Source organism: Fusarium falciforme, chromosome 12, assembly GCF_026873545.1.
Source record: "Fusarium falciforme chromosome 12, complete sequence".
NCBI classification, from domain to species: domain Eukaryota; kingdom Fungi; phylum Ascomycota; class Sordariomycetes; order Hypocreales; family Nectriaceae; genus Fusarium; species Fusarium falciforme.
In genome coordinates, this window is record NC_070555.1 from 352150 (window position 1) to 372358 (window position 20209).

Here is a 20209-nt window from a genome sequence, read left to right on the forward strand (position 1 = left end):
GACTTTCAGGATGTTGACGGCAGGAGGATCGACCCTACAAAACTTGTCACCTTCTTGAAGAAAACGTTCAACGAAGGAAACTATGAGGTTCACGTAAGTACATCCCACTCCCGGCAGATGTGATGCGCCATCTAACATATTGTCCTCAGAGAATCCATGACATTTACAGCGTCCGCGCGCCACGCAGACTCTCCATCGACGAACTTCAGTTGTGCATGTGACCCATCACAACACCTACATCGAGATATTTCATCTCTTACATACGTTTCAACCTGCAATCTACAATCGCACAATTTGCATGGTCCCATTTCCTTCCACCTCGAGACGAGAATGTCAACCGACTCGTCTTGTTATCATCACGGCACAACGCCCATGAGAAACGACCTTCATTTACGATATATACTGCCATGAGTTATGATATTTGGGTGGAATTTGGATTATTTAGCGTCATGAGATTTTTCATTCGTTCTCCTGTTTTAGAGCCATGAGCATAGCAACGCTTCGCAAGGGGCACTTTCACTTCTCAGAAACTAGTTTACTCAATACTTGATCGATCTTGTTCTCATGGCATTTTTCAAGAAATGGTCTTTCAACATGTAATGCTTGGGTTAAGAGAAGAAAGTTTCCTGAAATGCCTATACTGCTAACCTGCCCGTGGAAAGCCGCGACCTGAGTCCTCTAATCATGGTGGCCTCTACGTACCGTCTATTGTTCGGTCTTCTGGCTCAGTTAACCCATCAAGGGCCGGGCTTTAACTATAGCAAAGAACATATTGAACCCATCTATTGTTCATGTTTCGGCATCCAGGCCCCCATCAAGCTCCGCCACACCACCTTGAACAATCAACCTATCGTATAGCTCGTCCAAGTTGGCCCCTCCGAAAACACTCTCCGTTTCTCTCAAGATCCCCCAGTCCTCCGATACATCCGTGTTGAAGGCTTCCAGTACTTGTAAGGAACCAACGGGGTCCGTTTGAGCTTGGGTCGCTGACTCGATGGCTTCTATTGCCGGCGTTCCTGCATTGTTGTCCTCTGGCATCGATGTGATCGCCTGGTCGTCGGCACGGGAGCCATGAGAGGAGTGAGAAGTCAGTATCACCCCGCTGTCTGTGCTTCGGTTGTCTGCCATGGCCCCTTGCGGCCTTGAGTCACCCGATGTACGGCTTCTAGTCTGCGGAGGCTCCGCTGGGACCGGGGCTACGTTCATGCGGTAATAGTCGAAGAATGAATCGAGCGCTTGGCGAAGTATGTCCCTCACCTCTTGCTCTGGCACGTCTGGTCTCAATATTCGCCCTGTTGCCCGAATCCTGTCGTGAAGAATAGAAACACCCTCTCTCTGACTAAACTCTCGCAGGAGAACGAAGTCTGCTGACTGGTCAGAGTCGATGTAGATACTCAGTGGTCGTGACTTGCTTGGAAAGAGGATGTCCCAGATGGCATACCACTGCTCCTCGGTCGTCCCTTTGGACTTCTGGGAGAGCTTGCGGCTTTGAATTGTCGAGATACCTTCCAAACTTTCCAGAGGATCTCGTTCACAGGATCTGCTGAGGATATGGCTTTCGAGGAGGGCCTCGTCGTCAAAAATGGCGAAGCACGTCTGACAATAGAGAGCAGGGGTATGTCGTCTACTCAAGTGCTGCTTGACATAACTGACCGTTGTGAGCTTCTTCAAAAAGCACTCCCAATGCTTGTTTGGATCGAGTTTCCAGAATGGGCAAGCCAAAAATCTTGGCTTTTCCAAAGAATGAGATGGCGGGCCCTTGAGTCTTTTCCTTGGTTGAAGGTTGTTCTCATCCTCATCACCCCTGGAGTGTTTGTTCTCGCGGCGTCGTTTGTAAGGCATGCTTTGCCTTGAAGAGTCGCCATTCGAGGTGGATGAATGTGTTCCAGAGGGTAATGCTTTCGCGTTGCCTGCAAAAGTTGCGCCATCGCTAGGTGCCTGACGGAGATAGCCTTTGACTATATGCTGAAGCACATTGTTGAAGAAGCAAAATCCAGGGCCCACACGATCCTGCTGGATGATGTTTACGGAATCGCTTGACACAGATAAAATGACACCAGTTAAAGAGGTGCTGGAGGTAGACGTGGATGCCGAGGGGGTTGTATCGCCTTCTATCCAAGATATTAGCAAATAAAAGACTTGAGAGGGATGGTGCTCACCCGTTTCCATGTAAAGCTCACAGTCGCAGATGACATGCCGAGCGCCTTTCAAGGCATCGCTAGGCGGTTGCGAGGGGATGCTGTCTCCGTGGGCTTCCAAGAAGAGCTCAGTGGAGCATCTACATGAGTGCGGTTCGTGCCAGTAGAACACGCCTTTAGATGCTCCTGCTAGAACAAGGGCAGCAAAGGACTCTTTGAGGGCGGTACTTTGACCGAAACCGGTGCTTCGTGCAACCTGCAACATGTCATAGGACAGTTCAAGGCCTGGGCACCCTTCCCGTCTCCGAGCCGTCGGATATCTCTGGATAATTGGAGGACCAGATGAATATCCCAGCAAGCGACCCCAAAATGCTGCTGGCTTTCCTTGGAGAAGTTTCTTACTCCCAAGAACTTCTATTTCGACAGCGACAAAGGCTCCCGTGTCTGAGATAGTACTGGATAGTGGCTGAAGAGACTCGAAGCTTGCCCATGTGGCTGGATAAGAGTTACAGTGAAATGTGCCGGTCATGGAAATTGAGGGGATGCCGAGGATGACGCCGCCATCGCCAGAAGATGAGTATTCAGAGGTAGCAGCCACAAGCCAGGCAATCTGCTCCCCAACTTCTGCGATAGAGTAACTCGGCCCAACGAGGCTGACAAGCGAATGTGACCGTCCGGCAAGTGTTAAAAGTTCCGTTTCGTCGCCCAGAACGGCTTTGGGGTCATTAGCTCGCAACTTAAATGCTAGGGGGGTGAAGGACGAGTAAGACTGTCTTACTTGAGAACCAACTTGTGCAACGGCCCCAACCTTGGAATATGTTCCCAAGAAAAGATATTGCAGAGAGCACTTTCCTGCCAAACAATGGCCAGGTCTGGTCCACATATGTTGAAATCCGTGTCAACTGAAGATTGCAAGAACTTGAAGTAACCACGATTCGATCCGACCGCAGATGATTGATCGATGGCGTGGGGATGCGAAACACGACATGGTGATTGGTTGGGCATATTCGTTTGCTGATATCCCCGGACGGAAGCATGGAAAGAATCTGTCGTCGGATTGATGTACCATCGCTCAAGGAAGCAGTTTCGTCCCGTTCGAGTAAGAGTTCTGTCTTGAGACTTTGAATCAGCCAGTCATAGCCCTTGCTTTCAAGGACCATCTTTTTGTACATGAATGAGGCAATTGTGCTGGAGTCGTTATCGGCCTTATTTTGAAACAACTCGCCGTGACTGGTTTTGTCCTCGTCGACAGATAACATTTGATCCCACAAGTCCATCTTGTCTCGCAGTGACATATTGTCAACATCAGCACAAATTGGCACTTCAGCATCCTCCAGCGGGCAAATTATCAGGTTCTGAACTTTGTCGACAATGTTTCTGGAAGCAACAGTCAGATTTGGCAGACTGGGACGGGGGAGCGCAAATACTGGTGTTCCTTATGTATGAGGTACATGACGTCTCGGTGGGCCTGCGAGTAGCCACTGCTACCAATTTTGATAGCAAGGGCTTTGAGAAGGTCAGGGAGCGTCCTTGATAGAAGTGGCCAATCTTCGGGATTAATAGTAGGCCCCAGCTTCCCGTAAATATCGCTGGCCAACTCGTGCACAAAATCACGCGTCTGGGTGGGATCCTCGTTGGTTGCTTTCGAGTACGTGGTTTTGTCATCGTCATCAGCGGCTGTGTTGTGTATCAGTGCCATCTCTCCCGCTCCCTCTTGCGTTATAAAATTGAAAGAAAAGGTTCTTTCAGCAATTGATCCATATCCTGAGTCTTCGGGAAGGGTGGCGATGGAAGAGCCACAGGCTACTTTACTAAGAGTCGATCCTGTAGCGGCTTTGGACTGAATTTCCTGGAGGCGGCTCTGTGAATCGTGTTTTTCGGATTGAGTTAGGGCGGGAATGATGGATATTGTCATTCCTGTATGGCCGATGCCTTCCAGGACATCGAGGTCCTTGACTGCCTCATAGGGAGGATCCAAAAGGTCAAAGCCTTCTGAGTCGTGTCTGTAACATTTATCAACTGGCCATTCCGAGGCCATATCGTGTCCACCCTGAGCGTTGACTGACCCCACATCGAAGCAACGCTTGCAAAACCCGTTATGCTCATGAGGATGCATGGCGAGGGCGTTTTTAGTGCTGATTTGTTCAGCATTCATTCATGTCGTAGGTCAGCAGAGCCTTACATATATATTTATTAACCACGTGCAGTCTAGAAACGGGAGAATGAGTGTATTTATTTCGAAGAGAAGATGAACTCGTAAGGTGCCTAAGTAGAAGGACGTTGCTGGTAGTAAGTTTGAGTCGCAAGTGAGGAATAAGCTGAAGCTGAAAATGAGGTTACGTGGCTTGGAGCTGCCACCAGGCTGGGTTATCACCAATGTGTTTTCTCTTGTCATTGGCTGCCGAAAAAGCACGCTCCTCGAAATGCCAAGACACAGTCACCCAATGTTGTTGGTCAGCACGCTTGTGGCCTTCTCGCTGTGTGATAAGCTGGCTTTGGTGTCTTTATGATGATTGAGGCAGGTTCGGCAATTGAGCTAGTTCGCCTGCCATGCCTTTCGGCTCTGGAATTGGTGCATTCCGAAAGAAATAAAAAAGGAAGCATATCTGGTGGCATTATAGGGCCGGAGGTCATATCTTACACGTGTGCGAATCGACCTCATCTCATACCAGCCTTCAACTCAACACCATCTGCGCTAATCCTTCAGGGAAAAGGGCGGTAATCCGTTTGAGCTTGTTGCATCGAATTCGAATAAATATGCATATGATATGAGCCAAATTCGTATCTTGTGTGTTATCCCTCAGGCTTTATGGCCAGGTGTATATAGAAGGAGTGCCATTCTTGTGATTATTAATACCGTCTCCAAAGGAGACGGGACCATCACCCACAATAGCAAAGGACACAGTTTTCAATACATGGTGGCATTGAAACTTAACATGTAAAACACCGTTAAATAGGCATCCGACAGAAAGGCCCAAATTTTGCACTAGCCTGTCTTCTCCCTACCTACCCACACATGTCATTGACGCCCTTAACGTGACACTCTTCAGCGGCCGCAGCACACTGGCGCTGCTCCAGCCTAATGACACTACCTACCAACCTACTGTACCTACTATAAAGCAAACGTCCCCCATCCTCTCTTCGCCTTATTTTCACAAAGCACTGCCTCCTCGCACCATACCAGTCCCTTGCGACATTTGAACGCAGTGGTTCTTCCGCGTTCGCATCATGGACAATTCAAGTCTACATGAAGCCATTATCTCCTCGTTCCTTACCAACCAACGTCCCCCAACTGTCAACGAGATCGCCACCCGTTTCCAATGCAGTGAAGCCACTGCACGACAGGGCCTCAAAGCTTTGGGAGACTACCATGGGGTTGTGCTGCACCCACATTCCGACGAGGTCTGGGTTGCCCACCCGTTTTCAGCAGCGCCCACGACCTGCATTGTCACATCAGGGGAGCGCAAATGGTGGGGGAACTGCGCCTGGTGCTCCCTTGGAGTGATGAAGCTAGCAGGCGGCACTGCGAGTCTCACGACAAGACTCGGTGCTATCGGCGATGAAGTGACCCTCACCGTCGAAGATGGAAAGCTGTTGGACAAGGGCTACGTTGTACACTTTCCAGTCCCAATGCGAAATGCCTGGGATAACGTCATATATACCTGCTCGGTCCAGTTACTGTTCCGTGACGAAGCTGAGGTGGACGAGTGGTGTTCCACTAGGGGAGTCCCCAAGGGCGATGTGCGGCCAGTTGAGCAGATTTGGGATTTTGCTACGGAATGGTACGGACGCCATGCTGATGCCGACTGGACGAAGTGGTCATTGAACGACGCGGTAGAAATCTTTCGCCGTCATAACCTGACTGGCCCAACTTGGACGATTGGGGGCGACGCAGGGCGCTTTTAGGACAATCTACTGCCCATTCCTCATTAACACTACAAGCCGACGGGAAAGGAGGAACAGGTTATGAAGGGCCAGCCCACGAGACTCAAAGATTACTAGTCAATATATGAAGAATAATGCAATTGGGCAAAACGATGGGAAGTGAAGGGTTGATCCGCTAAACCACTTGATTATTTCCCAAGTTGCTATTGCGTCCAAGAGACACACCTTGCCGCTGTACAGTCTGTGCGCCAAGAACCACCTTTTCTTGATAAGCCTCCTTCGCCAGCCTTCCATAAAACACTTGATGCAGCAGATTAACATGCAGAGCGGCTTAATTTGTCGATGTTGCCGTATGCAGAGATTGTTGAAAGGCAACCTTCTCGACCTCCTCAAATGAACATCCGCACTTCAGAGTTTCCGCAGGACTTCAAAGGACTTGGTGGCTCGCGCGGTGGTGGACTCCTCTCAAAGACGAACATACAGAGGAAGATGACGAAAGTCATTGCGAACAGGATCAGGATGCACAAGAAGTAAGTTTGGACCCTACACGCCTAGCTTTTCTGACAAGTTTCATCATCAGTTTGAACACTCCCCTCCATTGGCGACACCTGAAGAGCAGTTGATCCATACTCAGACGGTGATCAGCCACTATCGACCCCTATCCCCATTCCCCTTCCGGAATCTATCTGTATCACCCCAGAAGCCGAGGATGACAGAATCGCTGTAGAAGACGTCATGCCTCGGCATCCAAGCAAACGATCATCGACTCCCCGCCTACCCATGCCCAGCGCTACTGGACAGGAGCAGTCGAAGCAGGCCGTGATGAAAGACGAGGTACAGCAGCAGACTAAAGACATCCTGACTGCTGTTAATCTTAAAGCCCTGCAAAAACTGAAAGCGCAGGCCAAACACGAAAAGGAAAGTCGAGGTGACGACATGGGGAAGCGGATGTGGAGGCGAGAGGAGAATGGGGGCAGCAACGATATTCTCACGGAGGAGAATCTCAGGATCTTCAAGGAGCTCAAGATCCAGGCAAGAGAAGGACGACGTCGAGGTTAGCAGAGCCAGAGAAAGCGATAATGTAGGGCATGAGCGAGCACAACGGTGACTATGGGCGAGATACAAGGCTCAACAAATAGGAGCGAGAGTTGGCGGGATGGGAGTTGGTTTAGCTAACCCCTTGAGAGAGATCAATGCCATGCATTTCCAACTCCACCTTTGCGTGCTACCCCAATGTCTGTACGACCGCACGAGCTATCTGAGTGGCGCCGTCATTAACACTTCTCCCTCCCCGCCCTGAGCGCTACTGGAGATCACTATGGGGGGCGATCAACCTAATCTTTGGAGAACTTTCCATGTTGGCGGTCTCTACAATACCGGTAAAGTGCACTGGGCACTTGCTCTGGAAAGTCTTACAAGCTTAGCTACCGGCAGCCCGGACCGCGAAGTGATGGATCAAGAGGGTACCAACGTCTTCTCAAGCAGCTACCATTTCGAAATGGCTGTGAATGCAGTTATGTCTCCTGTACAAGGACATAATGCAGAGAAGTTTTACAACTTAATAAACATTTGTTTGTTCCAAAATTGGTGACCAAAGCTTAAACCACGATTTGTGTGACGTCTTACCAGCCATGTCTGTTTCCTTAGGTGCCCAACTTAGTTTCTTTGTTCTTCATAGCCGGTCCGCCTGTCAGTTAACCCGTCTGCTGCCCACTTCTTCTTCCTTCACCTCTTTTTGTTAGTTGTGTCTCCTCCACTCGCTTTGCTTGCAATTGCTGAGCCTGAAGACTCATCGCCAACTGTCTCTCTTGTCTTTATTACCTCTAACATTTCCCTGCCTTCCCTGTTTCATCGGATCAACTCATCTACTGCAAGTCAGAATATGCCACCCCGGACGAGATCTATGACGCGAGACGCACTGTCCAGATTATCTTCGGAATACTGTGATGCCGATGAAGAGCAGCATGGCACTCCCTCAGTCCGACGCTCCGCCTACGGTTCAAGCACCTCAGCCTTCAGGGATCGTTCATCTTCAGCTCACCGAGCGGTAAAGCAAGAACAGCGGATCTCTTCTTCGCATCGAGACCTGGTCCCCAGTTCAACCTCCCTTTTTGCGTCAGCTCCAACTTCCCTCATCGCCCCAGGCCCACTGTCAAGTTCGAGCCATCACGACGACCAAGAGAGCCTTGAGCCTGATCCCATGCCTCCACATCCTGCCATGGCGACGCCATCGGTTTCCTCTTTTCCCGAGCCACTGTTGGAATACCACCAAGACCCATCGGCTGCTACTCTGCACTGTCACTGCATTCAGATCCCCGTATCTATGGGACCACCTCCTACCAAACTTCACGCTATCCAACTCTGTGTTCATCGTAACTGATGTCCTTCTGAAGATACTCAGATTCATCTTGTTGGTGATACCGCCACTTTATCTCGGACGCCTATACATCCTCCTCCACACCCATGTACCGGGTACAGGCCCCTTGACCTTTGGGCAGATGATACTAAGCTCTCCCCGGTCATGGCCTTTGCCAGGCCTACCCAGCCATGTTCGTCGCCGCTTGAAGACGACAAACTCACGCCTCCCAGTCCTCCCACAGGCTCAAGAGCCGCAAAGCCTCTTCACTATCTCACACACTTGGCAGTCCTATTTATCATGCTTCTCTTGCCTCTTATCCCGTTGCTACCCCAAGGCAATCTGGCATGGGTTTCACAGTCCGCACATAATCGAACCGCACCTTTCACCTTCTGGGAGCCTATCCGTTCGATCTATGATAAACACGAAAATACGCTACTCCCTTTAGTGACTCCCTTTGAAGTGAGCGGGCCTGTACCTGCACAACCCCGACTCATTCTCTATGGTCTCTCGGAGGAGCTCAACACCATCAGGGGAGGTTTCGCATCCTGGTCAGGAGGTCTTCGTTCATTGCCACCTCTACCAACCAACCTCGTTGTCCGGGTGAAGGACTGCGAGGCTAGAGTCAAGGCTCTTGTTAAGGACCAAGACTCCTTTGAGGATATGGCCCCTTTTCTTATTGCTGGAGGGGCCGCTACTTCTCTCCTCAACGCATTGGCTGAGACCGATAATGGCCGACTTAAACAAAGAGCCAATCAAACCCTGACGCCCAAGCTCATCAAGAGAGTCTTCACTGTCATCGAGGAGCACAACCTTGAGACCCTTGTAATCCTTCAGCGGATTGGTCGCGAGCTGCGACGACTACTACCTGAAGTTCGAGGCTTACTCATCGAGGTATCTCAATCCGTTAGTCCCTTTGCCAATGGTATGCCCAACAGAATGTGGGTTGAAGGGACACTCGACGCAATAAGCTACGCTGAGAAGGAACTACTCCCCTTGATCTCGGACGTTTACCTCCCACTGGTTGAAAAAGCTACTTACGCCTTTTCTGACGTCGACGCGAGGCTGGCTGACCTCATCGAAAAGTACAAAACTCTGGGGCTGACGAAAGGAATCGAGGAAATCGACGTGTGCTACTTCCAAAGCGACCGTCCCACGTGGTGGTCTGGCTGGTTCCTGAAGCAAGAGAAGATCACGACGACATATTTCTTGGATCCGCGTACTCTTGACGAACTGTGCGATGTGGCAGTCAGGGATGCGGCAATAAGAACGTTGCTTTTGGAGGAGTATCTGAAGGAACATCGTTCCCAACCCCGATACAACGACATCCGCCCCCCGAGGCCGCCAACCATGTAGGATTTGATGGATTTGTGCTGCTTTTTTGGTTACTGGTCACTCCATGTACTCTATCGGAATGTGTTTTTGTTACGTCTTGATATTTAGCGGGGTTCCGGGGTTAGTTCTTGTTAAACGTCGAGTGCTAAACTATTGAATCACTTTTCCCTTTGGTGCGATAATAAAGTGATAGATGACAGTCTCCATCTTGCCGAAAAGTCGCTGGCGGTGGAAACGCAACATGTCCAAGATAATTTGATAGGGCGCAATGCGTCGGCAATATGAACATGAAAGGCCAACTCAAGTTAGTCACTGAGGGTGATATTCAGGTACCCCATAATCACAGATTCTGGGACGAGGTCTAACGAATGACCGTCACTGGGGCCAGAGCTATTTGTTATCGTCGATGGTTGGTTGGTCAGAACTTCCCCCTTATCATGATTATTTGTACCTTACTAACTGGCCTGGGTACTTACCCGACAGTGGGTATTTCTGCGCGGCAAAGGCACGATAGCTTTCACTTCAAGGGCATCAGCTATAGAGGGGTGTGGTCGTGAGAATATAAGAAACATGGTAGCTTTATTTCTTCTTACTTCATAGACTTACTACGAGCAAGCGCTCATATAGACTAGGATTTATCGTGATTTTTTCAGGACATTTATTGCCGCTCCATCCTGCCGAGTTCGTCGGAAGCGGTCCGCAAGATATCCAGTCTCGGACCGCCCCTTCCGACGGGGCGCCTCGACCCCCCGAGACATGCAGACAACAAGGGGTCACGAAGGGGGACAAATGCCACGTACTGTACTACTGTGCGACATGGTCAGCATCTTGAACACCCTCACTTTTCTCCCTTTCTCTGACATGCCCATTTAAACACACGTACCATTCTATCCCAAGCAAGCATGGCCAGACCCACGACCGAATTTGCAGTGCTCTCGTTAGTACCAGGAGCAAACTTGGTAGATCCTGAGTCTGAAGGGAGCCGCATCTGGAGAGATTGCCTCAAGACATTGAGTTCCTTTGAGGGGTTTCGCAGCTCCCTCTACAGCGTCGATGAAAAGAACACCAATACCATGGTGGAGATTGTGGGTAAGAATGTTCCCTCACTCGTCGTGTCTTTCGCCGGGGTAGACGAGGAGCTCCGCAACTTCTACCATCTCCCTTTCGCCTTTTTGTCGCGCTGACAATGAGCCAGACTGGGAGAGCATCGAGGCTCACCAAGCAGCGACCGAATCTCCCAAATATGGCCCTTTCTTGGAAAAAGTGAGCACCATCTTGGCCGGGCCTCCGAACCTAAAACATGCCATGCTCAATGTCTACGGGGCGGAAGGAGAGTTAAGCCTGTCTCCACCGGCCGCCGCTTTCAAAGGCACTCCGACCGTCATCCAGAAGTTCTACTTCCCGGCTTCTGTCGATGCTGCGGCAGTCGACGCATCGGCTCTCGAAATGGTCCACTCGCTCAGGAGCCTGAAAGGGTTCAAGGCAGCGGCAACAGGGTGGTTGCTTGAAGACGTTGAGCACCAGGCATTGGGAGGAAGTGCAGGCAAAGGTTTCGTTTTGGTTACGGGCTGGGAGAATTCTGGCCTTGCTAGAGAGTTTAGCACGTCTCTGATTGCCAACCATGAGCTGCAAAGAGTTGGAGCCAAGGCAGACGAGGGTTTCGTCGCTAACTTCTAAACTTGGCTGTGACTGAACCTGGGGCGAGAGCTGGAAAGACTCAACAACTATCTTTCAAACGACTCCATCATGACAGAAAGATCTTACTTGCTTAACTTAGCGAGAACGGATAGAAACATATTAGTTGGCACGACTATAGAAAAGAAACCGTTTCTGGTAATGTGCAGGCCAAATCACTTCCACTACCAGTCTCTGTTCACGTCATTGTTGTAGTTGTTGTCCCGAACACAGTGCCTGGCATCCTCCTACCCACGTCTCCTTTGCATCAACTCTACATTTCAATGGCCATATACAATAGCGCTCATTCATAATTCTTTGGACCTTGAAGCCCAAAAGTTCAAGTCTCACCTAGCCTCCCAGGTCGAGGAAATGAGACCAAGCTACTCGATAGTAATGGGCAGGTCCGGCGGCGGAAGTCCGTCCGACTGTGCCTTCGGACCATTCCGTACCTTTAGTGGATCAACTGACGGGCGGCGATATGGAAGTGGTTTGATATATAGCCTGGTCTTACCTTGAAGAACGGCCCCTAGTCCCCGACTATCCGCCACGCAACACCTGGGTGACACTGACATGATGTCCTGACCTTGAAGGGACATCGAATGGTTATCCACCCACGGCGAGGCGATGAGGTGATGTCACCTTGGGCTACCTGCAAGGGGAATAGCTTCAAAGGCTTTACCGCTGTTCTGGGTCGGCATCTATGTTTACCGACAAATCGGGAATGTCTCGGAATTGTAGAGCCACATAAGGATAGTTATCATCCGGTTCCTGCTTGTTTTTATGCGGGTTCGTGGCATGATTGTGGATGTCATGTTGGGATGATCTGATAGTTGGACCCATTCATCAGTTGACGAGTGGATACCCTCAGCTTCAAGTATAAAGGATAGGGCTATCAGGCGTCTATCAGAGTTTGTTACTTGCTCGATATTCTCTTATATAAATCACATCGTCTTCTTAAAAGTCCCATCATCACTTCTCTCTCCTCAAATACCCATATAAATCAACCTTGAAGCAATCAACATGCCCAAGTACGTCCTCACTGGCGCAGATGGAAATCTGGGCAAGATTGCCGCCAGCCACGCCGTTGAGATCGTTCAACCCGAGGACGAGCTAGTTATCACAACATACAAAGAAGATGCCGTCCCTGCTGAGTTGCGTCAGTCTTGGATAGACAAGGGCGCCAAGTTCGCTGTTGCCACCTATGATGATATTGAGAGCCTCAAGGCCGTGTTTGAGGGAGCAGAGGCAGTCTCGTTCATCTCCACATGGCTCTTTGGTGAAGGCCGACGACGTCAGGCTCAGACTGTTGTTGATGCAGCAAAGGCATGCGGCGTGAAGCGAGTCTGCTACACGTCATTTATCGGAGCTGGAATTGAGGCCGAGAACGAAGAGGATATTCCCTTCTTGCCTAGAGACCACCATGCTATCGAAAAGATCATCTACGCCTCTGGTCTGGACTATAGCATACAGCGCAACTACCTCTACGCTGACAACATTCCCACTCTTTTCGCCCCTTCATTCAAGTTCTGCGGTGACCGCTGGTTGACAAACACCCACGGTCAAGCCGGCGCTTATGTCGCCCGAGAGGATTGCGGTCGCGTTCTTGCTTGCCTACTTCTCGGCAAGGGAGAGCCCAACACTGTATATGACATTACTGGCCCTGAGGCTGTCACAAACCAGGAAGTCTTTGACTGGATGTGCAGCCAGACTGGTTATAAGGGAGAGCTCGTGGACATGCCAGATGACGAGCTGAAGCAGTGGTGGCTGGATCATGGACTGCCTACCGACTTCTTTGGTGACTTTTCCCAGTTGCCCATGAAGCTGTGCATTGGCGATTTGATGTGCTGTGGCGAGATGGTTGCTGAAGGACACATGGCCAAGACGACCGATAATGTTGAGAAGCTGACGGGTCGGAAGCCAGTGCCTTTCCGGGAGACCCTTCTTCAGTATAAGGACCTCTTCCCTAAGCCTGAAGAGTAATTTAGATATGATGGACAGATGAGTAGTCTAGTTAAGATAGTTATGAAATATGAAGCCTCTAATGTGTGTACCAACAAGATGTGTCATGACACAACCAAGTGCAAGGTCTAAGTGCGATAACTATAATACAGGCAAAGAAAGATACTAGTCGGGTAAATGGGCATCTGTTTACTGCCCAGTCTATCCTTCAAGAGTCATTTTGCCAGCCCTTTAAAAGGCAGCAAGGCCAGAATTACCAAGTCCAGGCATGAGACCCATGCCCTTTCCAAACATCTCACCAACCTGCTGCAGCGAACCATCCTCCTTGATCTTGTAAGCGACAACGGCGCCAGCGCCTCGGAGGAGGTTGTAAAGGTACACGCCGTCGCTGCTGAGTGCAAGATCGACAGGCTCGGAGCCATCACCCGGGAGAGCGGCCTCACCTTCGATCAGGGAGGTGGTTCCGTTGTTGAAGATGGCGTAGCTAGAGATAGAGTTGGAGACAAAGTTGGCAGTGTAGGCGTAGCGGCTGTCGGGAGTGACGACAACCCAGCAGGCATCGGTCTGGTCGCTTCGCTCGGCCTTGGTGACGGCGGTCAAGCTGGGGACCTCTCCACCGTTGAGGCGGTAGGTGGACAGAGCGCTGTTCTTGAAGGCGGGGAGACCGGACTCGACGACGTACAAGGTGCTCTCGTTGTTGAAAACAGCGCCAAAGGGTCGAAGTCCACTGGAGGCCATGGTAGTGACAGGGGCAGAGCTGGCTTGGCCCTTCTCATCGATCGAAAAGACGTCGATGGTGCTGCCAACCTTGTTGGTGACTATCAGGGATCGGCCATCAGGGGCAAAAGCGACGACACCAGGGACACCGATAGGGGTACTGAGTGGGATAGTCTCATTGGTGAGAGGGGAGAGCTTTCCGGTCTTGCCGTCGACCTTGAAGCCAAAGATGCCAGTCGAGGCAACGGAGCCAGTGAGGGAGTAGGCATATCCGCTCTTGCTCAGGGTGATGCTAAGAGGCTGGTCGCCTCCGTAGATGGTCTGGACCTTGGTGAGAGACGAGCCATCAACAGCAAAAACAGTGATCAGATCGTCAGCCGGGTTGACAGCATAAAGATACTTGTTCTTGGCATCCAGCTGAAGACCACCCTGAGTATCAAAGTCAACACCCTGACCCCGCCCACCAGTAAGGTACGCCTTGGTCTGAGTCAAAGAACCATCGCCGTTGCGAGAGAAAGCAATGACTCGGTTTCCGGTGGGCTCGTTGGTCATGGCAAAGACAGCGCCAGCTGCGTTCTTGGCTGAACCGCCTTGGACACGAATGTCGATGCCGGCACGGGCTTCGATGCCGGAGATGGCAGCGAGGGTGAGAGAGGCGAGGTTGAGGACACGCATTGCGATGGTTAGTGTGGTGGAGATGTTGAAAGAATGTGTTGAAATAAGAGTTGTGGTGGTTGTTGTGATGGTGAAGCTGTTGATGGTTCTGTCCCGAGCGCTCTTCATTACTCTTTATACAATCCAACAACTCCCCTTCAAGCCCAAAGAACTACGACGCATCAACTAATTACGTTGAAGCCATCACCTCCGCAACAAGGCATCTCGGCTTGCGGCAAGAGGCTGAGCAGGTTTAGCCCCTTGATGTGAAGTCGAACTATTATTCTGTGCCGATTTCCCGGGCGATCTCAGCCCTACTGGACCCCAGACTGTGCCTCATCTAGGAGGTATTTCCTGCGGCTGGAGTTTCAAGCCCCTGGAGTGATTCCAAAGGTGACAGGGATAGCGGCTGCAGGGTTCAGCTGAGCTTGGACAAGCCTCAAGCGATCCACGTCGTCGTGTTTATTGCATGGTTCTAGCGAGCGATCAATGTCAAGTTCGCTGCACACGAGGATTCAGTCTCTCGGGTCTCTTCGATGTTGCGTTTCAATTATTGACTGGTATTTCGCAGGGTAGTCTCCTCGCGACGAAGTTACAGCCTGGGCGTCGGCTTGGAGCCCGCCACGTTGATGCTATTCAGAAAACCTCCACAGAACATCTCAAGATTCCTTCCCATGCCCAAAAATCGGCAGTTTCATCCTCATTAATTCTTTTTCCCATTAACCTCGTACCATTCAAGCCAAATAAAGGGATGATTCCATCTCATTGTCCTCAATTGCTTGCCCCAGATTGTTGACCGGCATCAAATTCCAAAGCCACAAGCAATTTTCGGTTTCAGTTACGTAAAATATTTAAACTCAAAGGCTGAACCCTGAATGATTCCAAAGCCAACGCGCACTAAGATCTCACCCGCGTCCTGCTTATGGCTTGGACACAAGCGAGCTGCAGATCAAACACAATGGAAGTTTAATGAGACTTTGGAATCTGTGTTTATTGAATGAGGTGATTGTTTACAACTGTCACATGTATTACACTGTACTCGCGAAGGACTGGAGTGGACTCGGGGCGACTGCGGCAATCTTTTGATGCTGCAGTGTGCGTGTGGAATCAGTGTGATGTTGAAAATAGACATCTTGGCAATCAAAGTGTATAAAATGCTTTGTTGCAGCGGAACGTTTACTGGAAACGCAAACTTCACAGCCCCGTAGAGCCTGCGTCACAATTCAACCCCTTTGCAACAATTGCAATGGCTCCAAAGGTTTTTCCCTTCTCAAAAGAACATGTAGAATTAAACAAACCTGACTCTCGCACCAGCTCACTCTCTACTCGTTTGTCGGCTCGCAGTGGGCGGGCGTTGCCCATCTTGCCTTGACAGAGAAAGGATTCTCTGCAGATGACTACGAAGTCAAGGAAATAAACTTGGGTACGCTTCAACACCTTCAAGTTGGGATCGATACTCACATTTCTCAGCTGCCGCGGAGAACTTTGCGCCAGAATATCTCAAGATCAACCCCCACGGCACCGTCCCATCTCTGGTGTCTTCTGCTCTCGAAAAGCCCCTCGTGCAGAGCATGGACATCCTCCGTTACGTGGACAGTTTGGGCGAAGCCACTCTCGTACCCAAAGACCCCAAGGTGCAACAAAAGGCGCAGCAAATCATCGATCACGTTCACTCTGCAGACGCCGACACGAATGTCATCCTCTTTGATGCCCGAGATACTAAGGAGATGGAGGCTAAGAAAGCCAGCATGTGGAAGGACTTTCTCCAGAACCGGCAGACCAAGCTTGAGCAGGAACACAAGGCAGCACCTGACAATGCTTTCTACAGCTTCAAGAGGGAAGAGAATGGAGCATTGAATAAGCTCTACACCACAGAGCTCGGTGCTGATCATCAGCAATTCTTCGAGACCTCCCACAATCAGTACCGTACCTTTGCAACCGGCATGAACAAGCTGGAGGACATTCTCGTGCTCCCCTTCGCTGCCGGAGACTCTCTCACAGAAGCCGACTTTCACGTCATACCCTGGCTCTCGCATGCCATGTGGGGAGCTGGAACAGAGCCTACTGATATTCACAGCTTTGGGCCGTTGGAAGAGTTGATTCGAAAGTCAGACCCTAAGTTCAGTGTTGGACCGAAGACTAAGCAGTGGTGGAAAAGGGCCTCTGCGACCAAGTCGTTCAAACAGGTTTATCCAAGCCTTCACTGAGTTGGATTGGATGGAGGGTGGCAAAATTGGATATAACAAGACATTCTTTACTCTCTTAAGAGATAACAATACTATTAACACAAACCACCAGGGCCCTACCGACGTGACTAACCTACCTAACTAACTCAGACAAACACCAAGCTTCCAAATCCATCGCACAATCGACCCCTCCCTACCTCGACATATCCTTCATACAAAACAAACAACACTAGCATTCGTCAATATCAATCCAAAAATTCTTCGTCAACACCAATCCATAACTTCTCCTTTGTATCCTCAGCATCCCATACCTCCGCAGAAACCATATCAACCATAGCCCTCCGGCTCGGCCGCCTTAACTTTGCCAGCGGCTGCTGGATGAGTTCAATCCCCATGACCCTGTCTTGCTCGTCGTCGTACACCTTGAGGCCAACAATGAAATGCCCTGTTCGGGGTGCGAGAAGATGCGTGGCGTGGCATTCCGGGTCTCCAAAGTCGGCATGACCACCAACAGGAGGTAGGCTGAAGGGAAAGAATATCCCGGTAATTACTGTTTGAGCCGGGATTATGTCATCTTCCTCATCGTCATCCGGCTGATCGTGGTAAATTCGTATCGATATACCCGCAAGCCAGCCGTCTTCGGGAAAAAACACTTGGTTTTCGAGGTCGAGGCCCATGCTTTTCTTGTACACAAAGCCACAGTTTCCAACTTTGATGGCCTTGAACTCGAGGTTCCTGGTCCATTCAACCACAATTTTGGGGTGCACAGAGTCCAAGTCGCCGAACTTGCGAAGGAAAAGAAGGTCTCGGCAAGTCTTGTATTTTGGCTTGGGCCCCGTGTCGACTACCGCGTCGATCATAGTTTCGGGTATTTCCTCTTCTTCCTTATTCTGGATAGCCTTTTCCTCGTAGAAAGCCTTGACAAGTGGTGAACATACTTGCCATATCCGCTTCCTGTTGATAAGGGCTGGACTCATGTGCTCACCCCGGCTGAATGAAGCTAAGTGAAGTGTCTTGTAGACCTTCTCCCAGTCTATGGGCGACTCAGAAATCTCGGGATAGGGCAGGTCAAACATCCAAGGCATATCCCGGATCAGCCTGTCCCTCCAATTCTTGTTCTCCAAAGCGAGAAGAGCAGTCCTCCTCGATGCTCCCCTCCACTGACAGAAATCAGCCATGGTCATATGCTCCGTGGTGAGCAAGACGAGCTCGGGAGGCAACTTGACAAATGGGTCATCCCTTGAACTTGGTAGACGTTTAACAAGCCGAGTTTTCCCATTCATTTCTGGAGGTTGGTTCTGCAGTACAGCATACCACCTTCTGAGGGCCTGGTCCGTGGAGGGTGTGACCAGATAATGTCCCTCGCCTGGAACGAATTTCCAATATTTTCCCATGAACCTCTCAGCGCCGCCATAGTCCAAGGTCAGGCATCTTGAGGGGGCTGAGTTGGCAAACTTCTTGAATGCCTTGTAAACACAATCAAGGTCCAACTCTTGCGGTTCAAGCATCTTTTGGAATAGATACATGCATACAGCATGGACAGGAAACGCGACGGGAAAGTCTGTCTGATTGTTATACCTGGATTGAAATGTCAGCCAAATACCCCATAGAATAAACAGCAACTTGAATAGAGATTATGCACTAACGCATATTGCTTTATTGTTCCCATATGTCGTATATCGTAAGCGTAGAGGCCATTGCCGAGATGACGAGCGCCTTCCATTAGGGCAATTCTATAATACGTCAGTCAAGGTGTTGCTAAGGTTAGAAATGAGCTACTAACCCTACGCCACCGAGGTTCTCAGTAAGGATACTTGTCTCTCTCAACCACCAGAGGGTTCTTACTGGGGAGGCGAGGAAGCTATAGGAGGCATTCAGATTGCCGTGGGTCACGCCCGGCCGACCCAAGGGTGGGTTGAAATAAGTGAGGGTGCCGCATAGCGCACAATAGACCTCTCCCTCAATCATGAAAGGGTTGGCCTTTTGAGTCTTTGAGAAGCAGAAGAGAAGTGGTTGGTGAAGTGATGTTTGCAAGTCGTCAAAAGGAATGACTTGGGGGAAAAGAGATTCATTTAGGCTACATGTAGCTTTTAAAGGCAGCAGAGCTGATGGGATGAGAATGCTAAGTATCATTCTAACTTTCCATGAGCATCTGAATATCGTTTTCTCTGAACAGATACCGTTGATGCGCTTGTCGAGTTACGAGCACCCGCAAGATTATCTCAGTCTTGGTACGCATCTGCGTGATTGCTTGCAGATGTACTCGGAAATTTAAATAAATATATCTTATTAAATAGCAGCATTCCCTTCCATCAACTGCTATCAGCTTTCGGGGTGAATAAGCTTAATGTTTTGAGTTCCTTCCGACAGCAAGTGTGGCTTAACGCCGACATTTCGGCTGAAAGAAACGATGGGCCGTTGCCGGCTGCACGGAAAACGAAAATACTGTAAGACCATGTAAACCAACGGCCATGCATCTTCTGTTGCATGAATGAGTCCCTTACTACGCATGAAAAAAATGATAAAAACTCTTGGTTTGTTCATGCATTTGTTGCCACCATCGCGAGACACGATGTCATGTTGCAGGTGGTCACGTGACTACCTGTCGGTCTGCATGAAGCTGTTTATACTTGCAGCATCTCGTGTTGAATCGGCCCAGGATTTTTTTTTTTCGTCTCTGGGTTATTACAGAATCTTCTAGTCGTTCGATGTTTGGACGTCACCATCGTCATCAAGAGGTGGTGTGTTGGACTCCTCCAGGCTCCTCTGCACTCTAGTCATCTGAGTGCAATATTGTTACGACAGATCAGTGAGTGCCCAACATCAAGGATGCAGATGCCCAAGATTACTCAGCAAAGCATCTGAGACATGTCGCCGATCTCCCCATCTGCTTGGCCTTTTGAGCTGATAACGACGAGTCACGTGGCCCCCTTGCAATGTCCCTTTGTCACTTCTGATCTGCCTTTGTCTAAGACTCGACAGTAAAGACCAACCAATCATGAGAAAATAAGCATTTGGGTAAGGTTTCTTGCAGGGCTTGGCAAGCCATTGCCATTAAGACTTGGCGACTTGGGATATTCCAAGTGCGTGATACAAGTCTAGGGTGAGAGCTGAGTGACGCAGCTGGCTCTTCCATGTTATCACAAATAATGATTCCAACTTGATATAAAAGAATGTAATTACTCCATGAGCATTCAGAGCGATTCCTACCAAATTCCCAGTTTAACCCTTCAACACTCTACGCTCAGCCCGTCCATTGTGAAAATCCCAAAGTTCTTTGTAATTTGGCACGTAGATCAGGG

The 20209-nt window shown here is 50.0% G+C and overlaps 7 protein-coding genes and 1 pseudogene across 8 annotated transcripts, besides 1 other annotated feature; 5 read left to right on the forward strand and 3 right to left on the reverse strand.

Moving 5' to 3' along the window:
- Positions 1-789: 789 nt before the first annotated feature.
- NCS54_01385500 (Hypothetical protein) lies at positions 790-4254 on the reverse strand (the record flags this gene model as incomplete). The annotated part of the gene is made up of 4 exons (XM_053159025.1): positions 790-2111; positions 2160-2852; positions 3205-3515; positions 3566-4254. 4 exons carry the CDS (start codon positions 4252-4254, stop codon positions 790-792), a joined length of 3015 nt encoding a protein of 1004 aa, XP_053015000.1.
- Positions 4255-5366: 1112 nt separating this feature from the next.
- On the forward strand, positions 5367-6044 carry NCS54_01385600 (Hypothetical protein; the record flags this gene model as incomplete). The annotated part of the gene is made up of 1 exon (XM_053159026.1): positions 5367-6044. The coding sequence occupies one exon, from the start codon at positions 5367-5369 to the stop codon at positions 6042-6044; it is 678 nt and encodes a 225-aa protein (XP_053015001.1).
- Positions 6045-8544: 2500 nt separating this feature from the next.
- NCS54_01385700 (Hypothetical protein) lies at positions 8545-9735 on the forward strand (the record flags this gene model as incomplete). Its single annotated transcript, XM_053159027.1, has 1 exon — positions 8545-9735. The coding sequence occupies one exon, from the start codon at positions 8545-8547 to the stop codon at positions 9733-9735; it is 1191 nt and encodes a 396-aa protein (XP_053015002.1).
- An 875-nt stretch (positions 9736-10610) lies between these two features.
- Positions 10611-11391, forward strand: NCS54_01385800 (ABM domain-containing protein; the record flags this gene model as incomplete). Its single annotated transcript, XM_053159028.1, has 2 exons — positions 10611-10803; positions 10910-11391. Exons 1-2 carry the CDS (start codon positions 10617-10619, stop codon positions 11389-11391), a joined length of 669 nt encoding a protein of 222 aa, XP_053015003.1. The 5' UTR covers positions 10611-10616.
- A 1020-nt stretch (positions 11392-12411) lies between these two features.
- On the forward strand, positions 12412-13371 carry NCS54_01385900 (NmrA domain-containing protein; the record flags this gene model as incomplete). The annotated part of the gene is made up of 1 exon (XM_053159029.1): positions 12412-13371. One exon carries the CDS (start codon positions 12412-12414, stop codon positions 13369-13371), a length of 960 nt encoding a protein of 319 aa, XP_053015004.1.
- Positions 13372-13581: 210 nt separating this feature from the next.
- Positions 13582-14742, reverse strand: NCS54_01386000 (Hypothetical protein; the record flags this gene model as incomplete). Its single annotated transcript, XM_053159030.1, has 1 exon — positions 13582-14742. The coding sequence occupies one exon, from the start codon at positions 14740-14742 to the stop codon at positions 13582-13584; it is 1161 nt and encodes a 386-aa protein (XP_053015005.1).
- Positions 14743-16035: 1293 nt separating this feature from the next.
- Positions 16036-16928, forward strand: NCS54_01386100 (annotated as a pseudogene). The gene is made up of 2 exons: positions 16036-16144; positions 16192-16928.
- Positions 16036-16928: a sequence feature.
- Positions 16929-17152: 224 nt separating this feature from the next.
- Positions 17153-18875, reverse strand: NCS54_01386200 (Hypothetical protein; the record flags this gene model as incomplete). Its single annotated transcript, XM_053159031.1, has 3 exons — positions 17153-18485; positions 18554-18640; positions 18691-18875. The coding sequence occupies 3 exons, from the start codon at positions 18873-18875 to the stop codon at positions 17153-17155; spliced, it is 1605 nt and encodes a 534-aa protein (XP_053015006.1).
- Between the last annotated feature and the right edge of the window lie 1334 nt (positions 18876-20209).